Consider the following 22,723-nt stretch of genomic DNA (forward strand, 5'->3'; position numbering starts at 1 on the left):
TGCATTAAAACAAAAGGTGCAGGAAAGGTGAGATTTTTGTGAGACGAATGCAAGTTTGTTAACCCATTCTGAATAAACTTGGAACAAGATCACTTTTCTAACATAACAATTATCCCAAACACAAATCACATAAGTGGGAACCATGACCAGGCCAAGAATTTCCCCTGACTTGAATCAAAGACCTCTGGAGTATTTAAAGCTGAATTTAGAGAAACAGACCCCTTTCAGCAAAGAGCATCTGAAAAGAATCATCTGTGATGAATGACAGATTATCGCTCCAGAGATTTGTGCAAGACTGGTATTATCTGTCCCCAGGAGGCTTGAATCTGTCATCAAAAATAAAGCCTGACATATAAAATATAAAATAATAATAATAAAATAACAAATCTAATCTAATTAATGAAGGTTTACTGACTTTTGCTGCAGTTGGCTCTTAAAGATGGACCTTTCATTATAGTTTAATTACTAAAACATTTCAGTTTTTCCCATTTAATTGGCTTCTTCCTCCTTGGCTTTTGTCTAAAAACTAATACAAATGTATTAAATGGTCAGGATTTGACAGTAATCTCATTTTAGAGATTTTCCCCAGAGGGTGTACTCTGTGTCTTTGCATACTGCATATTTGTTATAAAACAGTCAAGAATGGTTTCCCACATGATCCTTTCCAAGACATTGAAGTTAACTTTTACAGCAACTTTTCTGAAATGAAAGTACAAGATGTCAGCAATTTTTGTAGACATGGGCACAGCGAACAGACTGATAGCCTTCTGAAAGAAAGCCAGCAGAGGTCTGAGTCAGTGCTTGGTCTCTCTGAGTCCACCTGGCATGGTTTCCTAGTTCTTCCATTTATAGAACTCTCAGTGAGCTTGTTGGAAAGTGATTAGTTTCTGAAATTAAAGTCCAAGATATCCATTTACCTTAGTGGTAAATGTGAATGATGTCAACTATGAAATCAGTTTTTTGGCCACATTGGACTGATAGACTAGACTGATATGCTTCATAGTAAATTAGCAGGGGATTCAGTTGCTGGGGGTTTAGACAAGTTGAAATCCTACTTATTTTTTAATATTATTCTCATTTTTCTTGTCCTCGGTTAATTAAAGTGTTGTTTTATAGCATTATAGCAACATTTGAGTTATTAGGTGTCAAACTATTGCCTTATTGTTAAGTCTTATAGATTATTAAATGTTGGTGGTACACTGCAATAGTGGGTAATTGAAATTATGAAGATCTGTTTGTAAGTGCTTTACTTAAAATTGACTGAAATACTGGCTTTATCCCTGTGAGGATTTCATCTGAGTTACTTCTTAGGACTGTGTATGTGCATTTGCCCATGTTTCTCCTAATCAGACTCACAATAAAATTTTAAATGTTATCTTACAGATGTGAGGCATTGTTACTAATTGAATTGCACCATAGTTGTCACACAGGAACACACATCTCCACACACTTCACTGTCAAATGCCTGCTCTGCTGGCCTCAGTAGTAATTGTTATATAGAGAGAAAGAGGCGGCCGAGGAGGAAAAAAAAAAAAGGGGAGATAATCTTAACATGGTGTTCATATGCACATGTGTGATAATGTAGTGTATTAATGTGAGAGTATTAAAAGAGAGTGGATGATTGAGCGATGGTGAATTATGTCCAGAAGAGAGAGAACGCCCACTGAGACTGCTGCAATCATCTTGACTTCCCACTGGAAGCTGTGACAGAGACTCTGTCAAAATCGGCCCAGTAGGGAACAAGAACTTTTCTGTCTCTGCATCATCAATGTCTGACATATTATTTGGTGAAGAGTGAAATGAAGACGCCACAGACAAGCTGGTGATGTGCTAGGCACTTTTTGGACAGTGTCAGTGGGTTACACTCATATCTACAGGCAACAAAATGAAAGAATGAGACAATCTCAACTAGGCAATTTTGCCTGTAGTAGTTCTTGTGATTTGAGATGTGAGCTGATAAAGAAGCTAGTTGACCAGTATCACAATGCATCATTGTCGAATTAGTTTGTTTCTATAACTCAAAGTGAGGCAGCTATTAGTAAAAGAGTGCTGTGATATCACCTGGGGTTGTCCTAGAACACAAATGCAAATGGTCCTATTTACACAGAAGTGCAAAATTGGTGTGTGTCTCTCTTGTGTCTGGTATTGTGGAAAGTGGCACATTCACACTACCCTGCTTTATTCTGTATGGAATGATTCCATTTGGATTCTTATGTGGAGATGTTGTTCACATCTACTTTCACACTACCAGTTAGCAAGCTGTCAAACACATGCAGTACCGTTCATTCTCCGATTGCACTAAACACTAAAAAAGTTTAAATAACAATATTCTTAAAAACCGGTCTGCCCACTACAATGAAATTGTGGTGTTGTTTTATTTATGGAGTCCTTTTATAGCAATCCATGTTTCTCTCCGTTTACCACAGTTTGCCTGCCATCAATTAACACATACAAAGTTTAAAAACTTTCATCAAGATCACATTCAAGTTGGAAATGTCCCGCAGTACCGAAACAAAACAGAGGCATGCGTTCTCAGCCACCAGAGTCTGTGATGAAAAGCAGAAACCTATGAAGCTAATCAGACAGACTGCAGCCTTTTTGCTCAAATCCAACATACCTAATAAAAAAAAAAAATCTCTTTTCATATCACGTCTTTCCTTGTGTAATATTCTTATGTAAATAAATGTAAAGCAAGTCAACAAGCTCAAACATCTCCAAGCAGCTCATCATCAGTGCTGACAGTTATTCCAGCTATGTTTATCTGTCATTAGCTATGCCATTTGTCCAAACAGTATTTATGTTGAAAGCATTAAATCAGAAACAAAGTAAGAATCTGAATGTGCTTGTTCTGCGAGTCTGCAGTAGGTTTCACCTTTTCACATGCACATTTAAACAAAAGTAGGTGAATGAGAAACCAAGTCTGGCAAAAATGGCACATTTTCTATTCTTAGAAAAGCAGGAGAGATTCTTCACCTATTTCCACTCACCAGCAAAGGTCTCCTCATCCTTTTCACTCTTCCTTACTATTCCCAAGTGCCCCCCCTTTGCTCTGCCTGCTTGCATTTGTTTTCTAGAGGATACCGTTTTCTCGCTGCTTCAGCAAACAGAAAAAAATCTCTTCTCTTGTATTCCCATTCCCCTCTCCTATCGTACACCTCTTCTTTTCTCAGCTCTTTGTTTCCCCTATATCTTTGAAGCAGTGTGGCATAAAGGGCCAACAACCAAGAGGAAAACACATAAACTAATTGATTTTTCTGTTTTTGTTAACTAGATTTTCGAGACAACGCACATGCCACCTTGAAAAATATAAATATGTGTGTCCGTATTTTATGTATATACAACTTTGGAGATATTGAGTTGTTGGTTTGCGCACATTCCATGATTTAATCAATAAGCCATATAGCTCAACAGCAGTGAATTGTACAGGCTCTACTCTACCATCCTGTACATCGTCTTCAGTGTTGCACCTGTTGAGATTTTGATTGGCTGTTTCAAGTTCTCACTTGGCGCACTCTCCATGTCTTCTTTTCATTTCCTTTACCTTTTTCCTCATATCTTTATGTTTCAGATGGCAGCCTTACAAAGTCCGTTCTATGGGGATAAGATGAACCTTTATTCTCTTTGTAAGAAGATAGAACAGTGTGACTACCCCCCTCTTCCCTCAGATCACTACTCACAGGAGGTGAGTACTGTTCCAGTTGCCTTTTACTGCTGTGGCACGAAGCAGATGTGGACCTGCTCAGTGTTTTAAAAGGGCTCATGATAGTCTCTATTTCTGAACGTCTTCAGAAGAAAAATGTAACATTTGTACGTGCAATACTGTTTTAAGCAGCAGTAGACTGCTTCTCTGTGCCAGTTCACTGATTTTTACTTGTATTGACTACTTAGTTTTTCATATGTAAGCAAAATCCACCCAACTGTCTGAGCTGCAGTACAGTATGATATTACTCTGTGATCAAAAGACCAGCTATGATTTAACCGTTTGAAAATTAAATGCATATATCAAAAGCATCTGCCCATGCTACAGAGTACCGAAGGGCTGGAGTGTCATGTTTCCCTAACTAAATGTTAAATCATCTGCTGTGATTCAGTGTAGATTTATCCATGCACAAAACTGTAATGTAGTCAAGCTGTGGTTAAAGATTGCTGCACTGCTGATTGCTGGTGACGTATGTATGACCGAGCATGGCTTTGTGTTGCGTGGCCTCATTGTGTGGGTGGCATTTTATCCAAGATTTCTGTCTTTTACTCTTAAATATACAGCATTAAGTCAAGTGCACACACATGAAAAACCTCAGACACTGACTTCTAGGTAGAAGATTAATACAACATTGACACTGCATTTGTGTTTGGCTTTCTAAAGATTTGTTAGTTATTATGTTTCCTTGACAGTTAACAAATAATTCAGAGTAACAAGATGTCTCACTGTGTCATAGTTCAGAGGTACAACACCCAAGCCCTCATGTCTGACCAATTCTCCCATCTCGGTGGGTTTGCAAATATCAACACATGTACCTGAGATGCACCTACAACTTTCTTTTTCTTGATTAATTGATTAGTTGTTTCTAGAAACAAAGAGATGTCTTCTCTTTAACATCACAGTAAAATAACAAATGGCACACCCTCACATTTGAGGTCCAAGAAGACAGAATTATATATAATTATCCATAATTAATCAGTCAGTTTTTCTGTGAATCAGTTCTAACCTTTTACAACTTTCAGTGTATGTTCTTCATTCTTGTCAAAATTTCATTCAGTCTTTTCTGAACATTAGGAAAAGCCACCAGCGTCGTGTTGTAATCAATAACGGTGAACGTCAGTTTTATATTATTTATACTTTATCTCTATTATCCATTTTATTGGCTACGGTATCTGAATGGTTGTTATCATATACAGTCAAATGATTCCTAGGAACAATAGAAAAATGCTGTTAAACAAAGTATAACCTTAACAAAGCATAAATAATAATAATAATAATTAATACATTAATTTCCTTGGGGAATTCTTCAGGGTTCAGTGTCTTGTCCACTTTGACATGGGGCCAGGAATCGGGAGTCCACCCACCAACCCTGGGTTTCAAAGAAAACAGAAAAATGAGGCATGCATACAGTACTTTAGAGTCTAAAATGTGTCACCGTGGCTAATTTTAAGAGAATATGCTCATTCTTGTCTCTGTCATCATAGAGAGAGGCTTTTATTACACAATAGTAACTTCATTTGCTGATTAGGACTAATTATAAGACGTCTCTGTCCTGTGTTGAGTGTGTATTTTCGTATAAGCAGTTGTGTAAATTTGTTACACAAGCTTTCTCTCCATATAAACACACACACACACACCTTGCTGAGCTTCTGTGTTGCCCCACATGTCACCCCCATCGAGGAGAACGGGAGACAAAGCGAAAGAGAGAGGGAATGATAGAGCGAGAGACAGGGCGATGGAGAGATGGAGATGAGGGGGGTGCCTGCAGCGCCTGTCTGGATGTAAACAATGCTCCTGAAGGATCGGCAGCAAACTGTCAGCTGCTCATCTTTGTTGTGTCATTTCACCATCTCCGTCTATGCTTCCCCCCACGCCTCCCTTCACTAGCTCTCCCCCTCTCCCCCCCCTCCACCTGACACTCCCCACCACTCCCCCACCCCACTCGCCATGCAAAGAAGCGCATGAATATTTTACATATCTGCATCTTTTCTCCCTCCCCCCCACCCTCCATCTCCATTCTGTGGGACTAATTCTCAGACTGTCTGAATTTGCATCTTTCTCTCACTTTCTCACACACACACACAAACACACACACACACACACACACACACACACTTAGACGAGAGCTCGTCCAAGCCGGTGCCACGCAACAGCGGCCAGAAAGTCAGTAGATGGTTACCATAGCTACCTTGTGTAGATGTTTTTTTTTTTTTCCTTTCCTCTCCATCTTTTATTCTCTTCTTTTTTTAATGATGGTGGTGGCTGTTCTGCCTGCGAGCCTGTCTATCTATCTGCTCCAATCAGCCGCTTCGCTCGGCTTCAAGTGTAAGTGCTGTCTCCGGGTGGCAATGGAGTGGCAGCAGTTTGTGTGTGCGTGTGTGAGGGAGAGAGTGTGTGTGTGTGTGTGTGTGTGTGTGTGTGCGCATATGCACGCTTGCGGGTTGATGTGCGTTTGTGAGCTTGGGTAAAAGTGGATTCAGCAGACCAGTGAGTGATTAGGTAAGCGAGGCTTGCGTCTTTGTGTCAGCTCAGTTACCTGTTGCTTCGTTATTTCTGTTATGGAAAGCGCTCATTTAGAGGGTATTAAAAGACAAGCAGGTCTGTATTAGAAGGGATTTGTTCATTTCTGGCTTTTTGAAAAATATGTGTCTACAGTGTCATTGAGTTTATTCTTTCTCTTTTTGCCTTCCTCACCCCCATCCCTCTCACTAGCTAAGGAAGTTGGTAGATATGTGCATCAACCCCGACCCGGAGAAGAGGCCGGACATCACCTACGTGTACGACATTGCCAAACACATGCAGCACATGACTCAGGGCAGCTAAGCCCAAAGTTACCCACACTATATCCTGCAAAACTCCTCCTGACTCCTCCCTCGCTTTTCATGCTGGACTCATACATACACATCTGTCAGCTTTTATACATTACCTTAGCGTACGTTACGTTAGCTCCTCGTGTACTATGTGTAACAGGTTCTCATTTCCAAAATGATGATAAAGTCTACAACATGACTGATGCCCCAACCCCTCATTATCCTGCCTTAGAATAAAGATTATAGAGATTATAGTTGATGGCATATGGATCTCCCCATTCCTTAGACTTCAGTCATTTATCAACACTGAAAATCAGTGTATTGTACCTCAGTGATGTCTGTTGCTATGGTTTTAATACGTCCTTTGTATTTTCACATAGTGAACTAAAGCCTTCTTTAGCAGCTGCTACAAACAGATGCTATTTAAAGCAGATATACTGGAAGAAGGTAAAATTTAAAAAATCTTCAAGACATATAATCAATGCAAATGTTAACATGACTTTGTGGGCTTTTTGTGTTTCTCAAGATACCTATTGTTGGCAAATGGCACAATAAGAATACCATGAAAATATATAGAGTAAAGGTGATGCTGGAGTGAAAAGGTTTTCACTTAATAGCAGCAAAACTGAGAGAGTGTTATTGATGGTTGAAGTGTTGTGTTGCACTTTTTACCCTGGTACTGAAAGGCTGGCGGGGTGATCATATCTAATGAATGTATTAGGAAAGGAAGGATCATTTTGAGGGTAGACTAGAGACGTGCTGGGGAGAGAACACGGGCAAATGTCTCCACAACACTTTGAATGTATGTTATTTTGACATCTATGTATCGTCTTTGAAAAAAAATCTGAATGCCTCTTGTTTTTTGACAGCCTCGAAGGAGTGGTAGAAGCTGTAACAAAAGCGTTTTTTACATCTCCAGTTTACCTTAGTCACTGATACCAAAATATCTTCTCAAGCACGGTATACTGCTACGGCATAGTGATGATTTTTTTTTTAATGGCTGTTAAAACAACAATGAAAACATGAAGAAATTCAGAGTCAAAACAGATTTGCTCTCCATTATCGTCCAGTGGATGCAATAAACCCTCCAGAAAGTTAGATTATGTAGACAGGAGTTTGTAATTATTGATGTTGCTGTGTAAGTTTGCAGTGTATGTGTCTTGTTAAGTAATAGATTAGTCAAAGAGATATCAGATCCTTTGCCTTGTGTAGTGATCACATCATGAATAGATCACAGCAGGCCTACCTAATTTATGGTCTCAGTTGAGATACCAAAGAAATAGAGAGCATTTATACAGACTTGTATTAAAAATCAAGAACCAGTGGGACTCATCTTGTTTTACTGTACATATTGAAGTTCCTATGGTTTTATTACTGTAGGCTGTATGCGACTCCAGCGATGGAATACTTTTTTTTTTTTTTTAAACAGTGAATAGGTTTACACGTGTGGGACACAAATGACCACCACTGACTACCGCTGGTTTTCATAATGACTGCGATACCACATGGAAGGTATAGTAAGTAAACAATAATTGAAAACGCTTTATTTCAGTGTCTTGTGAATTCTCTTTTAACAGCCTGTTAACCATTCAGGTGATTAATATACACAGACTGTTTATGTTTTTTAATTAACATTTAATCCTATTAACATGTTATATACAAAATCAAAGCAAATAGGTGCAACAAAATGTAAGTTATTTTGTTATGGTTAACAGAATATTTTGACAGTGTGTTAATACTAGTTATTTGAGACTTGCAAATACAGTGTTTGCAATTTTTGTTTGCAGTTGTACACCTTGTCCTTAAAGTTTTATTTTTTTTTTGTGTCGCTTTTTCTTCCGCTGCAGTAAAGAAAAAATAAATTTCAGTAATTATCTGTATTAGTTTTTCATCATCCTCACTAACAGTGCTGTTAATTTACTGTCTCTGTTTTCTCTAAACAAGCACATTCGTAATGCACTGAAATTGGTCTTGTTTTGTATTTACAGGGGAGCTACAGCTTCAAAGCACTTTTTAGATGTTTCACTTTTGAGTCAAAATTTACCAAAGGAATTGGTTGTGTGCACCATAATGTCCAGAAATAATTTTACTCTGACTGTATTCTGAGGAAAATAAGCATAGCCATCAGCAGTGAGGGTTATGTTTTCAGGTTTTTTTTCCAACCCCTACTCTGGGATGTTTAATACAATGCTAAGCGCTAACTCACTTTAAGGATTAATCTGTCCTTCTTTCAGGTCTTGTGACAGTACTCTTCTTTGTCCAGGCCTTTTACCTTGGCCTTTATTTTTCTGCACACTCTTGTGAAGTTGGTTTTTAAGGATAAAGATGTTTTTTAGAAATATAAATATCAGTAATTGATAATCTTGCCATGGCAGTTCAGTTGTTTTTTAAAGCATTTATGTCAAATTAAAGACCATCATCACAAACACTCTGTATGCTGATTAACTGCAATAAAACCTTTACATGTCTGTTGGATAATACCATGAGTGCTTGGAGCTCATATCTGATGTTAATGTATTTCACAATTCTGGATCACAAAGTTTATTTGTACAAAACTTTGATTCTGCCAAAAATAATACAAGAAAAGAGGAAATGACAGGTGCAGTTTCACACCTGTGTTTCAAAACCTTTTGGATCCAAAAAGGAACTGAACCAAATGGATGTTTTATTATGCCACCAACAGCATAGTGGCCTTTTTGATCCTTTTATCTTTGAACTGTACACTTTGGTATCATTAAAATAGTTGTCACATTTTTTTTTTTTTTTGTTGAAAATAAAAAAGTGATTTTTTTTTTTCAGACAATTGAATCTTAAAGGAGCGACAGTGTGGTATATTGTGACATGTATTAACGTTATTGCGACTGGTAAAAAAATCATATAAAAGTGAAATGGAATACTGGAAAACAAAAAAACCCGACAGCACTTATTACCTGCAGTTGTACAGACAATTATGAGCTGCGCCAGCGATTACAATCCTTGCTTATAGTTGTGATATTTACATGTCCTAACAGTGACTGCTATTACTTTACTCCTTATATTGAGTACTATATATTTTTATGGTTCTGTTGGGGGTAGTTACAAGGGTTGTAATATATTGATAAAAGTTTAATATATATTAGGTGTATGTATGTGTATATATACTTAACAACTACAAAAAGAGAGTAAATGGTGATATACAGCTGTATAAATCCTTTCTTCATCAGTGAATTTCAGGAGGTACATTAACATAACCTAAAACAAACAGAACAGGAACAAACAGGAAATTTCTCAGTGGTTACAAATAATATGATGACTGCTAAAACATCAACACATTGAAACATTGGTCAGTTGAAGCTAGTGAATATAGGTGCTGTTTGACTATTACAGTGAAAGCAGGAATGTTAAAGTTGACTCACTTGCTGTTTTTTCAAACATCACATTCACATAACTGTGGAAGAAATAGTGCAGATTAGTTTGAATGATCCACTTTTAATAAAACAAAATATGGTGACTATCGTTCTTTTGTTTGGAGAATAGTTCAGTGTGACATTTCTTTATCCATAAAGACAGATATGTTATCAAAACCACAATTGATGTTCTAGTCAAACTAAACCAGATAATTAGAAACAAAATTATCTTTACGCTCTGCGCTGACAGCACTTCTTCTTGATCTTGCAAATGTAGACCATCACAGCCACAGATACGGTGATGACGGCGAACGCAATGGGATAACGAATGTGATCGGCAGTGTTGTCTGTAAAATCAGGGTTATAACAGGTCTGTATCAACGTGGTAATAATGTCAACGTTTTTTGTTTCAGCTTCCATTTCAGTTTGTTGTGCTATAAAAAAGCAATATGATGAACAACAAGTTATATCTATAGCCTTTCCAAGGACATCTCAGACATGGTCAATATCATTACTATAGCAGGGTAATATATATCCACTCATTGAACTGGAAAAACCAGAAACCCCATCAGTTCTGTTCAGATGACCAGAACCAAACATCTGATCAGATCAAAACCTGTCAACAGTCTGACAACTGACTAATCAGATACTCAGATACTTAGATACTTAGAGCTGGCTCAGGTGACTAAACTTTCCCTTAGTTATGCTACTATAGATTAGTCTGTAGTACAGTAAAATAATCATCAAAATGTTAAATAATAGGTGTGTGTGTATTTTATTTGTTGACTGATGAAGGCATTTATATTTTTATTATTGCATCTATCCTACACTTGCTTGTGTTTGAGGGGTTTGGTCTAAATGTCAAATAATAAAGAAGTAATAGACTGATAATAATATAATTTTTAATTGCTACACAGTTTAGTCTTAAGATAATGTTGCTATGAAAACAACCTAAATAAATACAATATCTACAATACACATATTCAACTATATTTAATCTCAACTGTGATAAATTTATTTTACAGTTTGTATTGACAGTAATCTTTTACAAAACAGTTTTTGGACACTTACTTCCAATCTCAGTTTGAACTTTCCCTATTTTTACTTTGGAAACTTTCTTCTTGTTGTAGGTTGGTTGGACTTCACAGGTGTATTCGGTGAATGGTTTGAGATTTGTAAAACGACATGTTCCTCCTGATGGATGTTTGTTACCTGGAACTGTAGAGTTTTAAAAGCTGTTAACTTGTTTTGTTTAAATAAAGACAACATTAGTGGGACTATACAGCAGCAGAGAGTTTCACACTCAATGACAAGAAAATGGATAAAAGTCAATGAGGATCATGCTGAAGTGTAGGTCAATGAATGATTAAAATGACCACAGTATGTTGCACTATTTGGTAGAGTGACTATTAACAGCATCTTTAATCACTTTAAAGAGTACATGGCTGTAAGAAAATATAAGGGTTAATAGAAGACTACATCATTTTACTTACTCCACAGTTTCTGTTTGCACTCAGTAGGTTCACATTTACAGTAATAAGAGAGTTTCTGCAGTTTGTGAACATCTGGACACTTCTGACTGTTTGTTGTCCAGCTCAGGTCAATGGAGGTATCAGATCGACTTGAGTTGATCTCTATTGTGAGATCTGTTGAAACACAACATGTAACACTGAGTGTCAGGTATTATTCTTCACTCTGTAGTATCTGAGGATAGAAGCTTTTATTGACTGAGGTGAAATGAACGTCAACATACCACAGTCAACCCTGAACTGAAAAGTAGTTGTGCTTTTTATGTTGACGTTGTTCTGCTTGATCTGACCAGTACAGCTGTAGTCTGTGAACGGCTCCAGTTCAGACAGAGTCTTGGACTCATTGAGGTTAATATCTGTAGACAGAAAGATGACATCATTCATTTAACCACTGGTATTTATGTGTCAGTGCCTTGGAGTAGATATCTTTTGGATTTAGGTTGTATATAAAATTGGCTCAAAGACAAATAAATCTAAACAACATATTACTTACCCAAACAGGTGTAGTCAATGGAGAGATTTTTACAGTTTGGAGGGAGTGTTGGTTTTATTTCTACAGGAAGTTTATTAAGAAAATGTTGTTTTTCATTTGGATCAAAGAAATCTGTGGAAAATTGAAAGAAGCATAAAATATGATTAAATTAGGTCTAAAGCATATGTATTTCATAATAAAGATTGATGTATCCGTACATACCAACTGTGATGCTAATGATGAAGTTAAAGGAACAATTTCCTGATTTGAAGGTTGTTGTCAAATCTGAACAAAAGTCTGTGTCACTAAGTTTAATACATGGTTTATTGTCACTGTTGCATCGTTCAGCTGAAACTTTATTTGATGAGAATAGTAAAGAGCTGATGTCCCAGTCACTTTGATAACAAACACATCCAGGCCTGCAGGGGTCAACTTTAATTTCATCTTCACCTAAAATAAACAAGTGAAGCAAAAATGTAAGAAATGTGAGTAGGAAAGTTAGATACAGTACAGTCAACGCTGTATGAATGATTTTTACTCACTTATGTCATTTGTCCTAATTCTTTTGTTTCCAGTGATTCTACAGATTGTTTCATTGCCAGCATCATCCACAAATGTCACATTATGCTCATATTCAGTACAGGGCTTCAGGTGCTGGACTTCATGTAATGTGGTTTGACTGGAGAACCCATTGATCCTTTTGTTCTGTGTTCGTCCTCCCTCAAGAACATTTATGGTGTAGATACCATTAGTAGAGCTGATCATGTTGAACTGGAAACCAGACTTGAACTGTTTAACAGTGTAAGAACCTGCAGACAAATTAACAGACTTATAAAATAACCGAAGACATTTTTTAATCAAAGACAAACTTCATAACCAAATTATGCAGAAAACCAAGAAATTGCAAACAGTGCCACAGCTTGTTCTTTCCAAACAATACAATGGGAAATATATGATAAATATATTGTGGACATTGTTACTTTAAATTTAATTTATTACATTAATTAATGACTTGTTTCAATTAGTAATTAATTGTAATAAATACAGAAACACACTCAAGTGTTTGGACATATACTGTAAGATGGATTATGTTTAAAACTAATACTTACATTGAGTAGGATCTGGGGCTGCAGGATACATTGGGAGATTGAGTGTGAGAATAAAACAACAAAACATTAATATATGATTATGAAGGAGCAAGTTAAAATATGTTTCCAAAGAGATACTAAAACAAGTACCGGCAGTGTAGGCAACTTTTTACTGTTACTGTTACTGCATATACTTGTGTAATACAGTCTTAGTGTAGTGTAGTGTATTAAATGAGAAACTTTTATTAGTTGTCACTGTGGCAATAAGCTGTGTTACTATAGACTGAGAAAGGCAGTGGTCATGGATAGAAGCTCATATGAGGTATTTGTAGGGATAGTGGCTACATGAAAGAGCATGTTGGAGGATTTAACTGCCATATGGTGCTTTTATACCATTTCAGATTCAGTGTTTAATCATTAATGTTTACATGTATAATGTAGACAGCATGAGTAGAGTTTATCATATGAATCTGGAAGCCAAACTTGATGGGTGTAACAGTAGAATAATAACTTGCACAAAAATCATACCACATTAAAAAATTTTAATTAAGTGATTAAACACACCTGATGACATTTCATCATCAATTTATTATCATTTTGTCTGTCTCCTGTGAGATACATATAATGTATATATTCACTGACTTAAATAATTTATCAAGATACGTTAATTGTATGTAACACAGTGTAATTAGGTGTATTTATTGTACTAGGGCTGTCAAAAATAGTGAGGTGGTGCCTTTTGATCTGGTGCTTTTTTGAAATTATTACAGCCACAGTGCCTTTGTGACATTATGTAGACAGATGAGATTTCCATAACATTGGAATATACATATACATACATATATATAATTATATATATATTTAAACCTGAAACATCACTTTGGCGCAAAACAGAGGTCTGAGCTAGCTCCTAATGGTATTATTTCACAGGAAGAATGTATGTATGTGAGGTGTGTAAGTCAATAATTTCTTTATTGCTTGATAGTACAATTATTTACTAATTATGTAATTAATGTTGTTTATAATTGTAAACGTGCTTCACTAATGTTAATTTGATGTTAGTTCATTCTGGCTCTTTAATATAATATAAATAAATAAAAATATAATATTGTAACTTTTAAAACAATGTATTTAATGTCTAAGTCTCAACTCCTTTTGTTGATTTCCAATTAAGATTCATGCATTTACAGTGCCTGTCAAAAGTATTTACCCCCCTGGATGTTTCATCCTTGTATTGGCATTATAAGTTAATCATGATCAATAAAAGTTGGCGACTTTGACAAAAACATTTCTGAAAAATACCTAATTGATGTCAAAGCGAAAACAGGTTTCTATAAAGTAATCAATTAAATAAAAATATGTAAGTTGAAATCAGTGTTTTAAACAAAGTGTTTGATTATATGATAAATAATATATTGTAATAGATTTTGATAACACATTCTGGATATAAAAAAAATACATAAATTATTTATTACCTGGAGGCCATTGCTCGGAAGTTGTTGTAATCTGACCTATAGGGATTTTCAAGTAATCAAATAATAATCAAGAAAATTGAGATTACATCACCTTAAATAGGTGAATTATCAAATCATATTTTGAACAGTGACTACTTACAGATGATGCAAACTGACAGCAGCAAAATCTGGAGATTACAGTGGCCTGCCATATCCAGGAGTAACAGCAAGTCCTAAAAATGCATAAAAGTGGGAACCAAGAGAAAATATTCAAACATAGACAACCTCTGCTTTTTGCTCAGTTAGACAACTGATGTCAAAATTTGAATCAGCATATGTTTTGACACAGTCAGCATGGCTTCCTGGGTCTGTTCACCACACATTAAACCTCCCCTCTGGTAACCATATCAGTATTGATTTCAAAAACTACACCCATACTGATGGGTGTAGTAATGAGGGTGGGTGTAATGTAATGTCACACAAAGTAATTTAAATTTAGTAGTGGAGAGTATTATTATCTTAATAATGTACATCAATAACCCATCAAGTTCATTAATATTTAATTTATTAGATTTTTTTTTAATGGCTGCTTTGATGTGACGCCAGCTACAAACAGAGAATCTCATAGCTATGAGTTAGCTTTGGGGGTACATAAAGACATGAAGATATTTACACAGATAACAAAAATGTAACATGCCTACATTTGTTTCCAAAAGAAAACTTGTATAGCGTCAATAAAGTTTACTAAATTGATGTATCTTCTTTTTCAGTGAGTTTGCTTATGATACTATTCAGGAAGTCATGCAACAGGAAACCAACATTTCAAAAAACATTTAGAAGAAAGTGGTTACAAGTAAAAACCTAGCTGCTGGGGTGAGAACCTGTGGAGTGTATGCTATGTTTGATCAATTTACACGAGGGCTCAAACAAAAAAGACTTTAATCTGACTTGGTACAGCAAGTACACTAGTAATACAATTTTTTCTCAATTATTAAGAAAGGTTTTTTATATTATTTAAATGAAAAGTCAAAAGTGTTTTTTTGTCTGTTCATTTCAGAACTAAATATCTAGTAAGTAAATGAACAATGTGTTACATTTATGAGTTGAGATTGAACAATAATCCATTCTGATAATATAAAACATGATAAAAACTGCTTACCTAACAGTTTATTAACAGCTGCTTAACCATTTGGCCTGATAAGATATTGAAAGTATAGGTTACTGTTTTCAAAACTATATAGACATATGATTAACCCACTTATGATGAACTAATTAATAACATTTATTAGACTAACTGCACTAATTAGCATCAAATTCCTTTTATTTATTTTAATTTTTCATGGAGACAGTTAAACTAAAGTTACAGTTCTTTCCTCTGATCTGAGTAGACAAGCTTTCACTGACTGAGGTGAAGTGAATGTCAACATACCACAGCTAATCTTAAAGTGAATAACAGTTGTTTTAAATATGGTGTCATTGTTGTGCTCAATTTGACCACTACAGGTGTAGTCATACAGGTCAGGACAGTAACAGTATCATCAGCACAGATGGTCAAGAAGTGACTAACACATTTTATAAAATGGCTCGATAAGATAGAGTTTGGACATCAACTGTTGAGCTCATTGTAGGGCTGCACGTAGCTGTGGTGAACACATTTTAACCACAGCTACATGAAACTAAACAATGGCCAACACCTCCTTTCAAACCGTACAGTAACTGTGTCAGGTTAACCATCTGTTTACAGGGCTTCAGATACATATAGTACTCATTTTCTACTTTCTTACTCTACACTTACAATGGAGGAACAGCTCAATATGGTGCTTTTGTGAAGGTCACGTAACAGGGAGCACAAATCAAGTGAAGCCTTACGAAGCCTCAATCAAGCGTTTTTCATATCAAACAGTTTAAAACCAAGAGCAAAGATTAAATGTTCTGATAATCTGCCCCATCAGAGTTTCACTAAGTTATTATGATATTAAAATATGATATAATATCACAAATACATTGTACTTTAAAGTGGAAGAACAGGCTGCTGTGGTTTGTGTTGTGAGGGTCATGTGACAGACAGCTGAAAGTCAGAGTTGGTAAGTTTCTGTTAGTGCTGCTGGAAAGTCTATGTGCACTGAAAAGGGGTAATACTCCATGTGGTTTACACAACTGTGCATGTTCACGTCTCATTTTAGTACTGACATCAGTCAGGCGTCACACTTGTGAAAACATTTTTAATTGTACTTCCTATTTGGGTGTTACAGACTTGATGAGTTCCATGGTATGAACGCTATCTTCATATAACATATCTGACCATAGCAACATACAGGGTCCAGACTTTAACACAGCAGTGGGTGATACTGGATATCCATCAGTAAAAGATGATGGACTTGAACAAATATCTCATATAGTATGTAACATTTTCACTTGATATTATAATATATATGTTGATGAGGTTTACTTGAATGGGCCATTAAACAATTGACAGAACAATATATATTATACATCATTGTACATCTTGTCAACACAAATCAACACTGGAGTCACTGCAAGTTCAGGAAGCATTTATTTCAACAGACGTGTAGAATGTGACACAAATACTAAAGAGGTACAAAAAAAAAGCATTTCCTGATCAATATAACATTGGTCGCTGTTCTCAAATATAAATTAATGTGACTCTGCTCTGTATAAAAACATTAACACCCGGCCCTCCAGCAGGCTGCTAGAAACTCCTCACAGCCATTAAATGGTGACATGACGGCTGGCTGTGTTCACTGTCAGTATGTCACATGCATTTTCTCTTTTTCAAAATGATCATGAGACTGTATATGGATTTATTATCTGTGGACCCAAAAAGCATTTACTGTCCTGCAGTGGAACTGAATAACCAGGGTGGAGGTTTGCTGGGGGTGTGGGCAGCTGCCTGGCCTCCTGTAGATCCACCCCTGGTCTGAGTGTTGAAGCAGGAAACAAAGTGATGCTCGCACTGAAAAGACTTTTTTGGTAATCAGCCCCTCCAGGAACTTGCGAAGTCGCGATCGCAACAATTAGCGCAAATTCAACCAATCCCCGTGAATTCTGCGCGACGTTGCCATTTTCTCCAATCACCGCAACTTTTCCGCAAACTTGATCGATCATAAATTCCAGACTCACGGCACCAAAAAAAACCAAACTCATCTCCTGCTTCGTGCATGGGAGGCTGCAGCATTTAGGAGATGCAGACATGTGTGACACCAAAGTCTCTCACTTACCCACAAAGATTAGTGCTAAAGACCGTGCACGACAATTTCCTCATGTGTTGCACGAAAGTGGGGGTAAACTCTTTTGCACCGCGTGTAACGTCGTGTTGGAGCACAAACGAAAGTCCTCGATTGATAAACACTTCTCTACCGCAAAACACGGCCGGAGAACTGCGGAGAAGAGACGACAGCAGGGGAGACAAATCACCGTGACAGAGGCTGTGGCATCCAGATCTGTGGCAAGTGCAGAAAGGATCAAGGTGAGTTTGGATAAATAGGCAAAGTAGGTGAGGAATAAAAAGTCTCAATAGCAAGGTCTGCACAGAGTAATGAAGTCAGATGTAGAAAGACTGGAAGACAGACAGATAGAGAGGGAAATAGTTAAATGAAAAGAAGCTCAAATCATTTGTAATCATAGGCTACTGTGCAGAAGGATTTCTTTTAAAAGATATGATATGCATGGGATACTACATTCTTTCTTCTTCTTCCCTAAGATTTGTGAGGACTGGGTCACAACTTGCACTGCAGTCAACATCCCCCTCTCTAAGAGTGACCACCCTGCAATGAGAAGGTTTTTGAGGGACAGGGTGGTGAACGGAGGAGCTATTCCTGGGTTTCACCAGCTTGCACAGAAATACTTAGGAGAAGTATACCAGAAAGAAAAGGAAGCGCTCAAGACAGTTCTTGCTCAGAAACCTGTAGCTGTTATATTTGACGAGACTCCTGATGTGGAGGGGAGATGTGTGCTGAACATCCTCATTGCACCTCTGGAGAAGGATGAATCTGGGAGGATCCTGACCTACCTTGCTGACACTGTTTTCCTAGAAGAGTGCAACCATTCTACGGTGTCTGTGGCTGTTGTCAAGTGTCTGCAAGAATACTGCATAGCTAATGACGATGTCGTTGTGTTCAACACAGATAACGCAGCGTACATGATTAAAGCCTACAAAGCGGCGCTGCAGTCTTTGTTCCCCAACTCGGTCCACATAACGTGCATGGCACACGTTATGAACCTTGTTGGCGGGGCCTTCCACAGACCTTTTGATCAGCTGAATGCGTTTATGCTGAGTTTCCCCCAGATGTTCTACCATGCCGGCTCCCGCAAAAGAAGATACCTTCAGTTCATGACAAAGAAACTGCCGCTAGGAAAGAAGGCAACTGTGGCTCCAAATCCATGTGCAACACGGTGGAACTCCTGGTTCATTGCAGTACTGTACCATTCAGAGCACTTTGAGCTGTACAAGGACTTTATAGAGACGGAAATAAATGTAAGATGCATGAATTACCTTAAAATGCACACACACAACAATTATTTATTCAAAGATACTATGTAAACCTGTCGACTCACTGCATTGACACAGTTGTGACTGATTTGTTATTTATTTTTAGATGTGTGGTAAAAGCACACCTCAGTCTGTGGAGAGACTCCACGAGTTACTACAAGATCCAGATATGGCTCAAAGTCTACAGGTCCAGATCCGCATCATGGCAGACAAGTGCAAAGTAATCGTTCAGCTTCTGGACATCTTCCAGAGCAGACGTCCTGTGACCACCAAGCTCTTCGACTACCTGGAGGATCTGCAGATGAACTTTGCGGTAAATAAAGAGCTACAGTATGAAGCGTGTTCCCAGTACTTTGAGGGGCTTGACCTGTCTTGTGATATCAAGACGCAAATCCTCAACACGGTGGAGCAGGCATACAACAATGCAGAGGAGAAGCTCAACAAGTACATGTCAGACGGACAACCAGCCATTCACTTCCTTCAGGAGGTCAGAGTGTTTGATCCTCGTCACATTGCGTTTATGAATGACAGTGTGTCCAGCTACAAAAACATCCCAGGCTTCAGTGCTGTTTCTCAAGATGAAATGGATGCCTACTTCACCCACCTAGGTCCAGCAGCACTCAGAGCTTCTGCATGTGGAGTGGTGGATTTGGATATATTCTGGGATGGTCTGCAGGAGAGACTTCCCGTGCTGAGCTTCTTGGCCAAACGATACAAAGACGTCATCGTAAACTCAGCAGATGCTGAACGAAGCAACAGTATCTACAAGCTGGTGTTGTCCAGCCGAAGGAGGTCAATTACAAACAGCAACCTCAAAGCCTTGGTCTTCTTATACCACAACCAGCGACTTACCAGTGGAGCTTTTGAAAAGGATGAAGTGGAGGAAGATTTCGAGGAGGACATGGACGACAGTGAGGCCTAGTCGGCTTTCAGGTTTTTTGCATTTTTTATTTATAGTTTTATTTATCATTATCTTACCGTGTGAAGCACAAATATAAGGTAAGAAAAGTACAGCTGTATTTGGATGATGCTGTGTTTACTTTCACGTTCTTTGTAATCAAACTTTTGAATTTGCACCATTTTACTGCCTAACAACTTTGCCTAGCCTGTGAAATCTGGGAGGAACTGATAACCTATCCATAGCTTATTCCTTATTATTATTATTATTATTATTATTTTGCCTTGCCTTTGGGATGGGAGGTCTCAAACTATATAAAGATCACTGAACTTCACTTAGTTCTTAACTTTATACATTTTGGATTATAAGCTAAGGTTGAAACCAGCTACACTGAAAACCAGGTGTCTTAACGCCTGACATGCTAAAACTTCTAAACTGTAGAAAAGTAACTGTAAATGAACATAAGGTGACAAAACCACAGAACATTTCTTTAGTCATAATGAAAATCTACAACACACTTGTAGGTCGCTTTGGATAAAAGCAATGATGTAAATGTTGGTGGGGATCACCTGAATTTAACATTGAACAATATTTAGCAAGACAAATGAACACTGCAGACTCACTGAACGTTTAAAAGCTCAATAAGCATTTATTAGGTTATATAGGTTCAAACAATGCAATTAGATACATTTATGACTCCCTTCTTTCCTTCATTCAGACCTGAACTGAAGAGAGTAAATGCATCACTGCAAACATTCTAACTAATCATTTTGCAAACTAATTATGACCATATTACAACATTTACTGTACAGAAGCCACTGACATTAGACAATGTAAGTGATGACATTTCAACCATAGAGTTCAGAGGATGTAAACCGTGAAGCAGCAGCAGCAGTTCACATGCTGATATTTGCCATTTACAAGCAAAGAGAAAATAATGATAGTGGCTACAACTTGGATATATATCCTATCAAGCAGTGAAGTTTATGGCTGTTTGTGTGTATTGTTTTTGTATTTTTTTTTTATCTTGTGAAACATGATAATTGGATAATAAATATTTCTGCAGTCAACTTTGCGCTGTCCAGAGTATCCTTCTGGTTACTTTGAACCTGAACAGAAAATGTGTGTGTACTGTTGAGTTAAAGGAAGTAAACAATAAAATGACTGCAATTACTTTGCTTTTCAATAGATGGAAAGTTTAGAAAGTTTAAAAATAAATTCTAAGCAAAAAGCAACCTATTACATACTGAACAATTTAATAACCAGACATTTGCAGCTCTATCAGGCCTTTCTTCATAAGTCGGTTTCATTATCACGGCATTCAGGTGGAGCATCCATATAAACTAGAACAAGAAATAAACAGAACATGTCTCAGAGATTACAACAGAAGATAAGATCAATCTTTATTTATCCCTCAGTATGAAAATGTAAGTTACAGGACCAGAAAGGGCAAAAAATAACAGTAGAGATGTTATTACTCATAAATAGACAATACAAAAGAGTTATATCTATATAGTTATGTGCGTTAGACTTCACTAGTTTCTAAACTTCACTAGTTTCTAAACTTCACTAGCTTCTAAACCCTAAACATTGTTATTCATTAGTACTGTAGCTGCTGAATTTTCCATAGATACTCAAATATTAGTAATGGGGATATTATGTCTGGTCAAGTTTACTCACTTGGTTCAAGTGTCACAACTTCATTTATTTCACTGTGGAGATAAAAATATTTACAATATGAAATTATCTGGGCTGAACAGTATTTGCTTTGAAATGAAGATAATGTAGCAAACATTTAATCATTCTTGTCATTTTTTATTATTTATCTTTATCTCACGGAATAAAGAACTGAGTTTAGCTACAACAACAATACTTCTTCAGTAGTGTAAATTAAAACTCTTTTTATCATATATCATATCAAGAACAACATCAGATGTAGATGTAGGTTGATTTCTGATGCAGGAGATCAGATCAAAGTTGTTCTTACCGGGACTTCCTCTGCCAATGAAAACTGTACATGTAGGTCACCAGTATGGCCACAGGTATGAAGATGATGAGAAAGATCCGAAAACCATTTGAAGCATTAATATTATCTGAAAAATTATTGTTACCACAGAAGAAAAATATAATAAACATAAAAATAATAAAATACAAAATGTAGATGTACATACTGTGTCACAATAAAATGTGTCACATGTTTTTTTATTGAAAATTAAGACCTTAATCAGTTCTTCAGGAATTTATGATGCTTGTCAGTTCTTTGCAACATTGCATTGCATTCTCTAATAATTTTTTGTGGCGGTCAACTGAAAAACACAAATTTGCATCATCATAGTTTTTTTTGCAGGTACATCGTCAAGTCTTTTAGCAAATGATGTTCGATGCACTTTTAATCTTGTAGAACGTTACGTTCAGTGATGGTAATCAGAGGAAAACATTGTGGATGTCTATTAACAGGGGTTAAGTAATTATGAGCATATTTAGATGAAGGTACTGAGGTCATTTGTTATTTTGTGTGAGGATATTTGTCATTAACTTTTGAACCAGTCAGTGATTATTTTTATATTTATTTATTGTACTTTTTATTTTGTCTGTACTGAATACAACAAACTTGTCAATGTTCCCGACAATGTTCTGTGAAGTTAAGTCTCACTGGACCTGTCTTTGATTTTTAGTGGATTATACAATCAAACAATCGCAACAAAATTTGCAAATGTCTTTTGCTCTTGCAATTTCATTGCAAAAAACTGCCCAAACTGTTTTGCAACATGCATCACAATTCTTTAGAAAAGCGCTTGTGAAATCAGTCATTTTAGCCCGCAACAATCCCCAAAAAATCCCGCTAAATCCTGGAAGGACTGACATAGATTATTGTT

General features: G+C 36.8%; 2 protein-coding genes and 2 long non-coding RNA genes across 4 annotated transcripts in view; 2 read left to right on the plus strand and 2 right to left on the minus strand.

Annotated features, from left to right (window-relative positions):
• nek7 (NIMA-related kinase 7) overlaps window positions 1–8,988 on the plus strand; it is a 59,422-nt gene extending 50,434 nt beyond the window's left edge. The window contains exons 9-10 of the mRNA XM_026344794.1: window positions 3,569–3,682; window positions 6,413–8,988. Of these exons, the coding sequence (XP_026200579.1) occupies window positions 3,569–3,682; window positions 6,413–6,523 (225 nt within the window). The 3' untranslated portion in view covers window positions 6,524–8,988. The remainder of the gene's footprint in view (window positions 1–3,568; window positions 3,683–6,412) is intronic.
• A 1,741-nt stretch (window positions 8,989–10,729) lies between these two features.
• Window positions 10,730–12,040, minus strand: LOC113151926. The gene is made up of 4 exons (XR_003297870.1): window positions 11,919–12,040; window positions 11,650–11,781; window positions 11,390–11,542; window positions 10,730–11,114 (listed from the first exon to the last, which is right to left on the minus strand). It is a non-coding gene; the product is annotated as an uncharacterized LOC113151926 (long non-coding RNA).
• Window positions 12,041–17,369: 5,329 nt separating this feature from the next.
• On the plus strand, window positions 17,370–21,150 carry LOC113151924. The gene is made up of 3 exons (XM_026344795.1): window positions 17,370–17,926; window positions 18,161–18,934; window positions 19,056–21,150. The coding sequence occupies exons 1-3, from the start codon at window positions 17,651–17,653 to the stop codon at window positions 19,869–19,871; spliced, it is 1,866 nt and encodes a 621-aa protein (XP_026200580.1). The 5' UTR covers window positions 17,370–17,650; the 3' UTR covers window positions 19,872–21,150.
• LOC113151931 lies at window positions 21,071–21,940 on the minus strand. The gene is made up of 3 exons (XR_003297874.1): window positions 21,835–21,940; window positions 21,528–21,559; window positions 21,071–21,190 (listed from the first exon to the last, which is right to left on the minus strand). It is a non-coding gene; the product is annotated as an uncharacterized LOC113151931 (long non-coding RNA).
• Window positions 21,941–22,723: the final 783 nt, after the last annotated feature.

Source organism: Anabas testudineus, chromosome 4 (genome assembly GCF_900324465.2).
Source record: "Anabas testudineus chromosome 4, fAnaTes1.2, whole genome shotgun sequence".
NCBI classification, from domain to species: Eukaryota; Metazoa; Chordata; class Actinopteri; order Anabantiformes; family Anabantidae; genus Anabas; species Anabas testudineus.

What these genes read in the sequence shown, in the direction of transcription:
- LOC113151924 (XM_026344795.1), top strand. Translation starts at nt 17,651, where the DNA reads ATGTGTGACACCAAAGTCTCTCACTTACCCACAAAGATTAGTGCTAAA. An exon ending in CAAGTGCAGAAAGGATCAAG is followed by an intron (nt 17,927 to 18,160) that starts GTGAGTTTGGAT and finishes TTCTTCCCTAAG; the next exon opens with ATTTGTGAGGACTGGGTCAC. An exon ending in TTATAGAGACGGAAATAAAT is followed by an intron (nt 18,935 to 19,055) that starts GTAAGATGCATG and finishes ATTTATTTTTAG; the next exon opens with ATGTGTGGTAAAAGCACACC.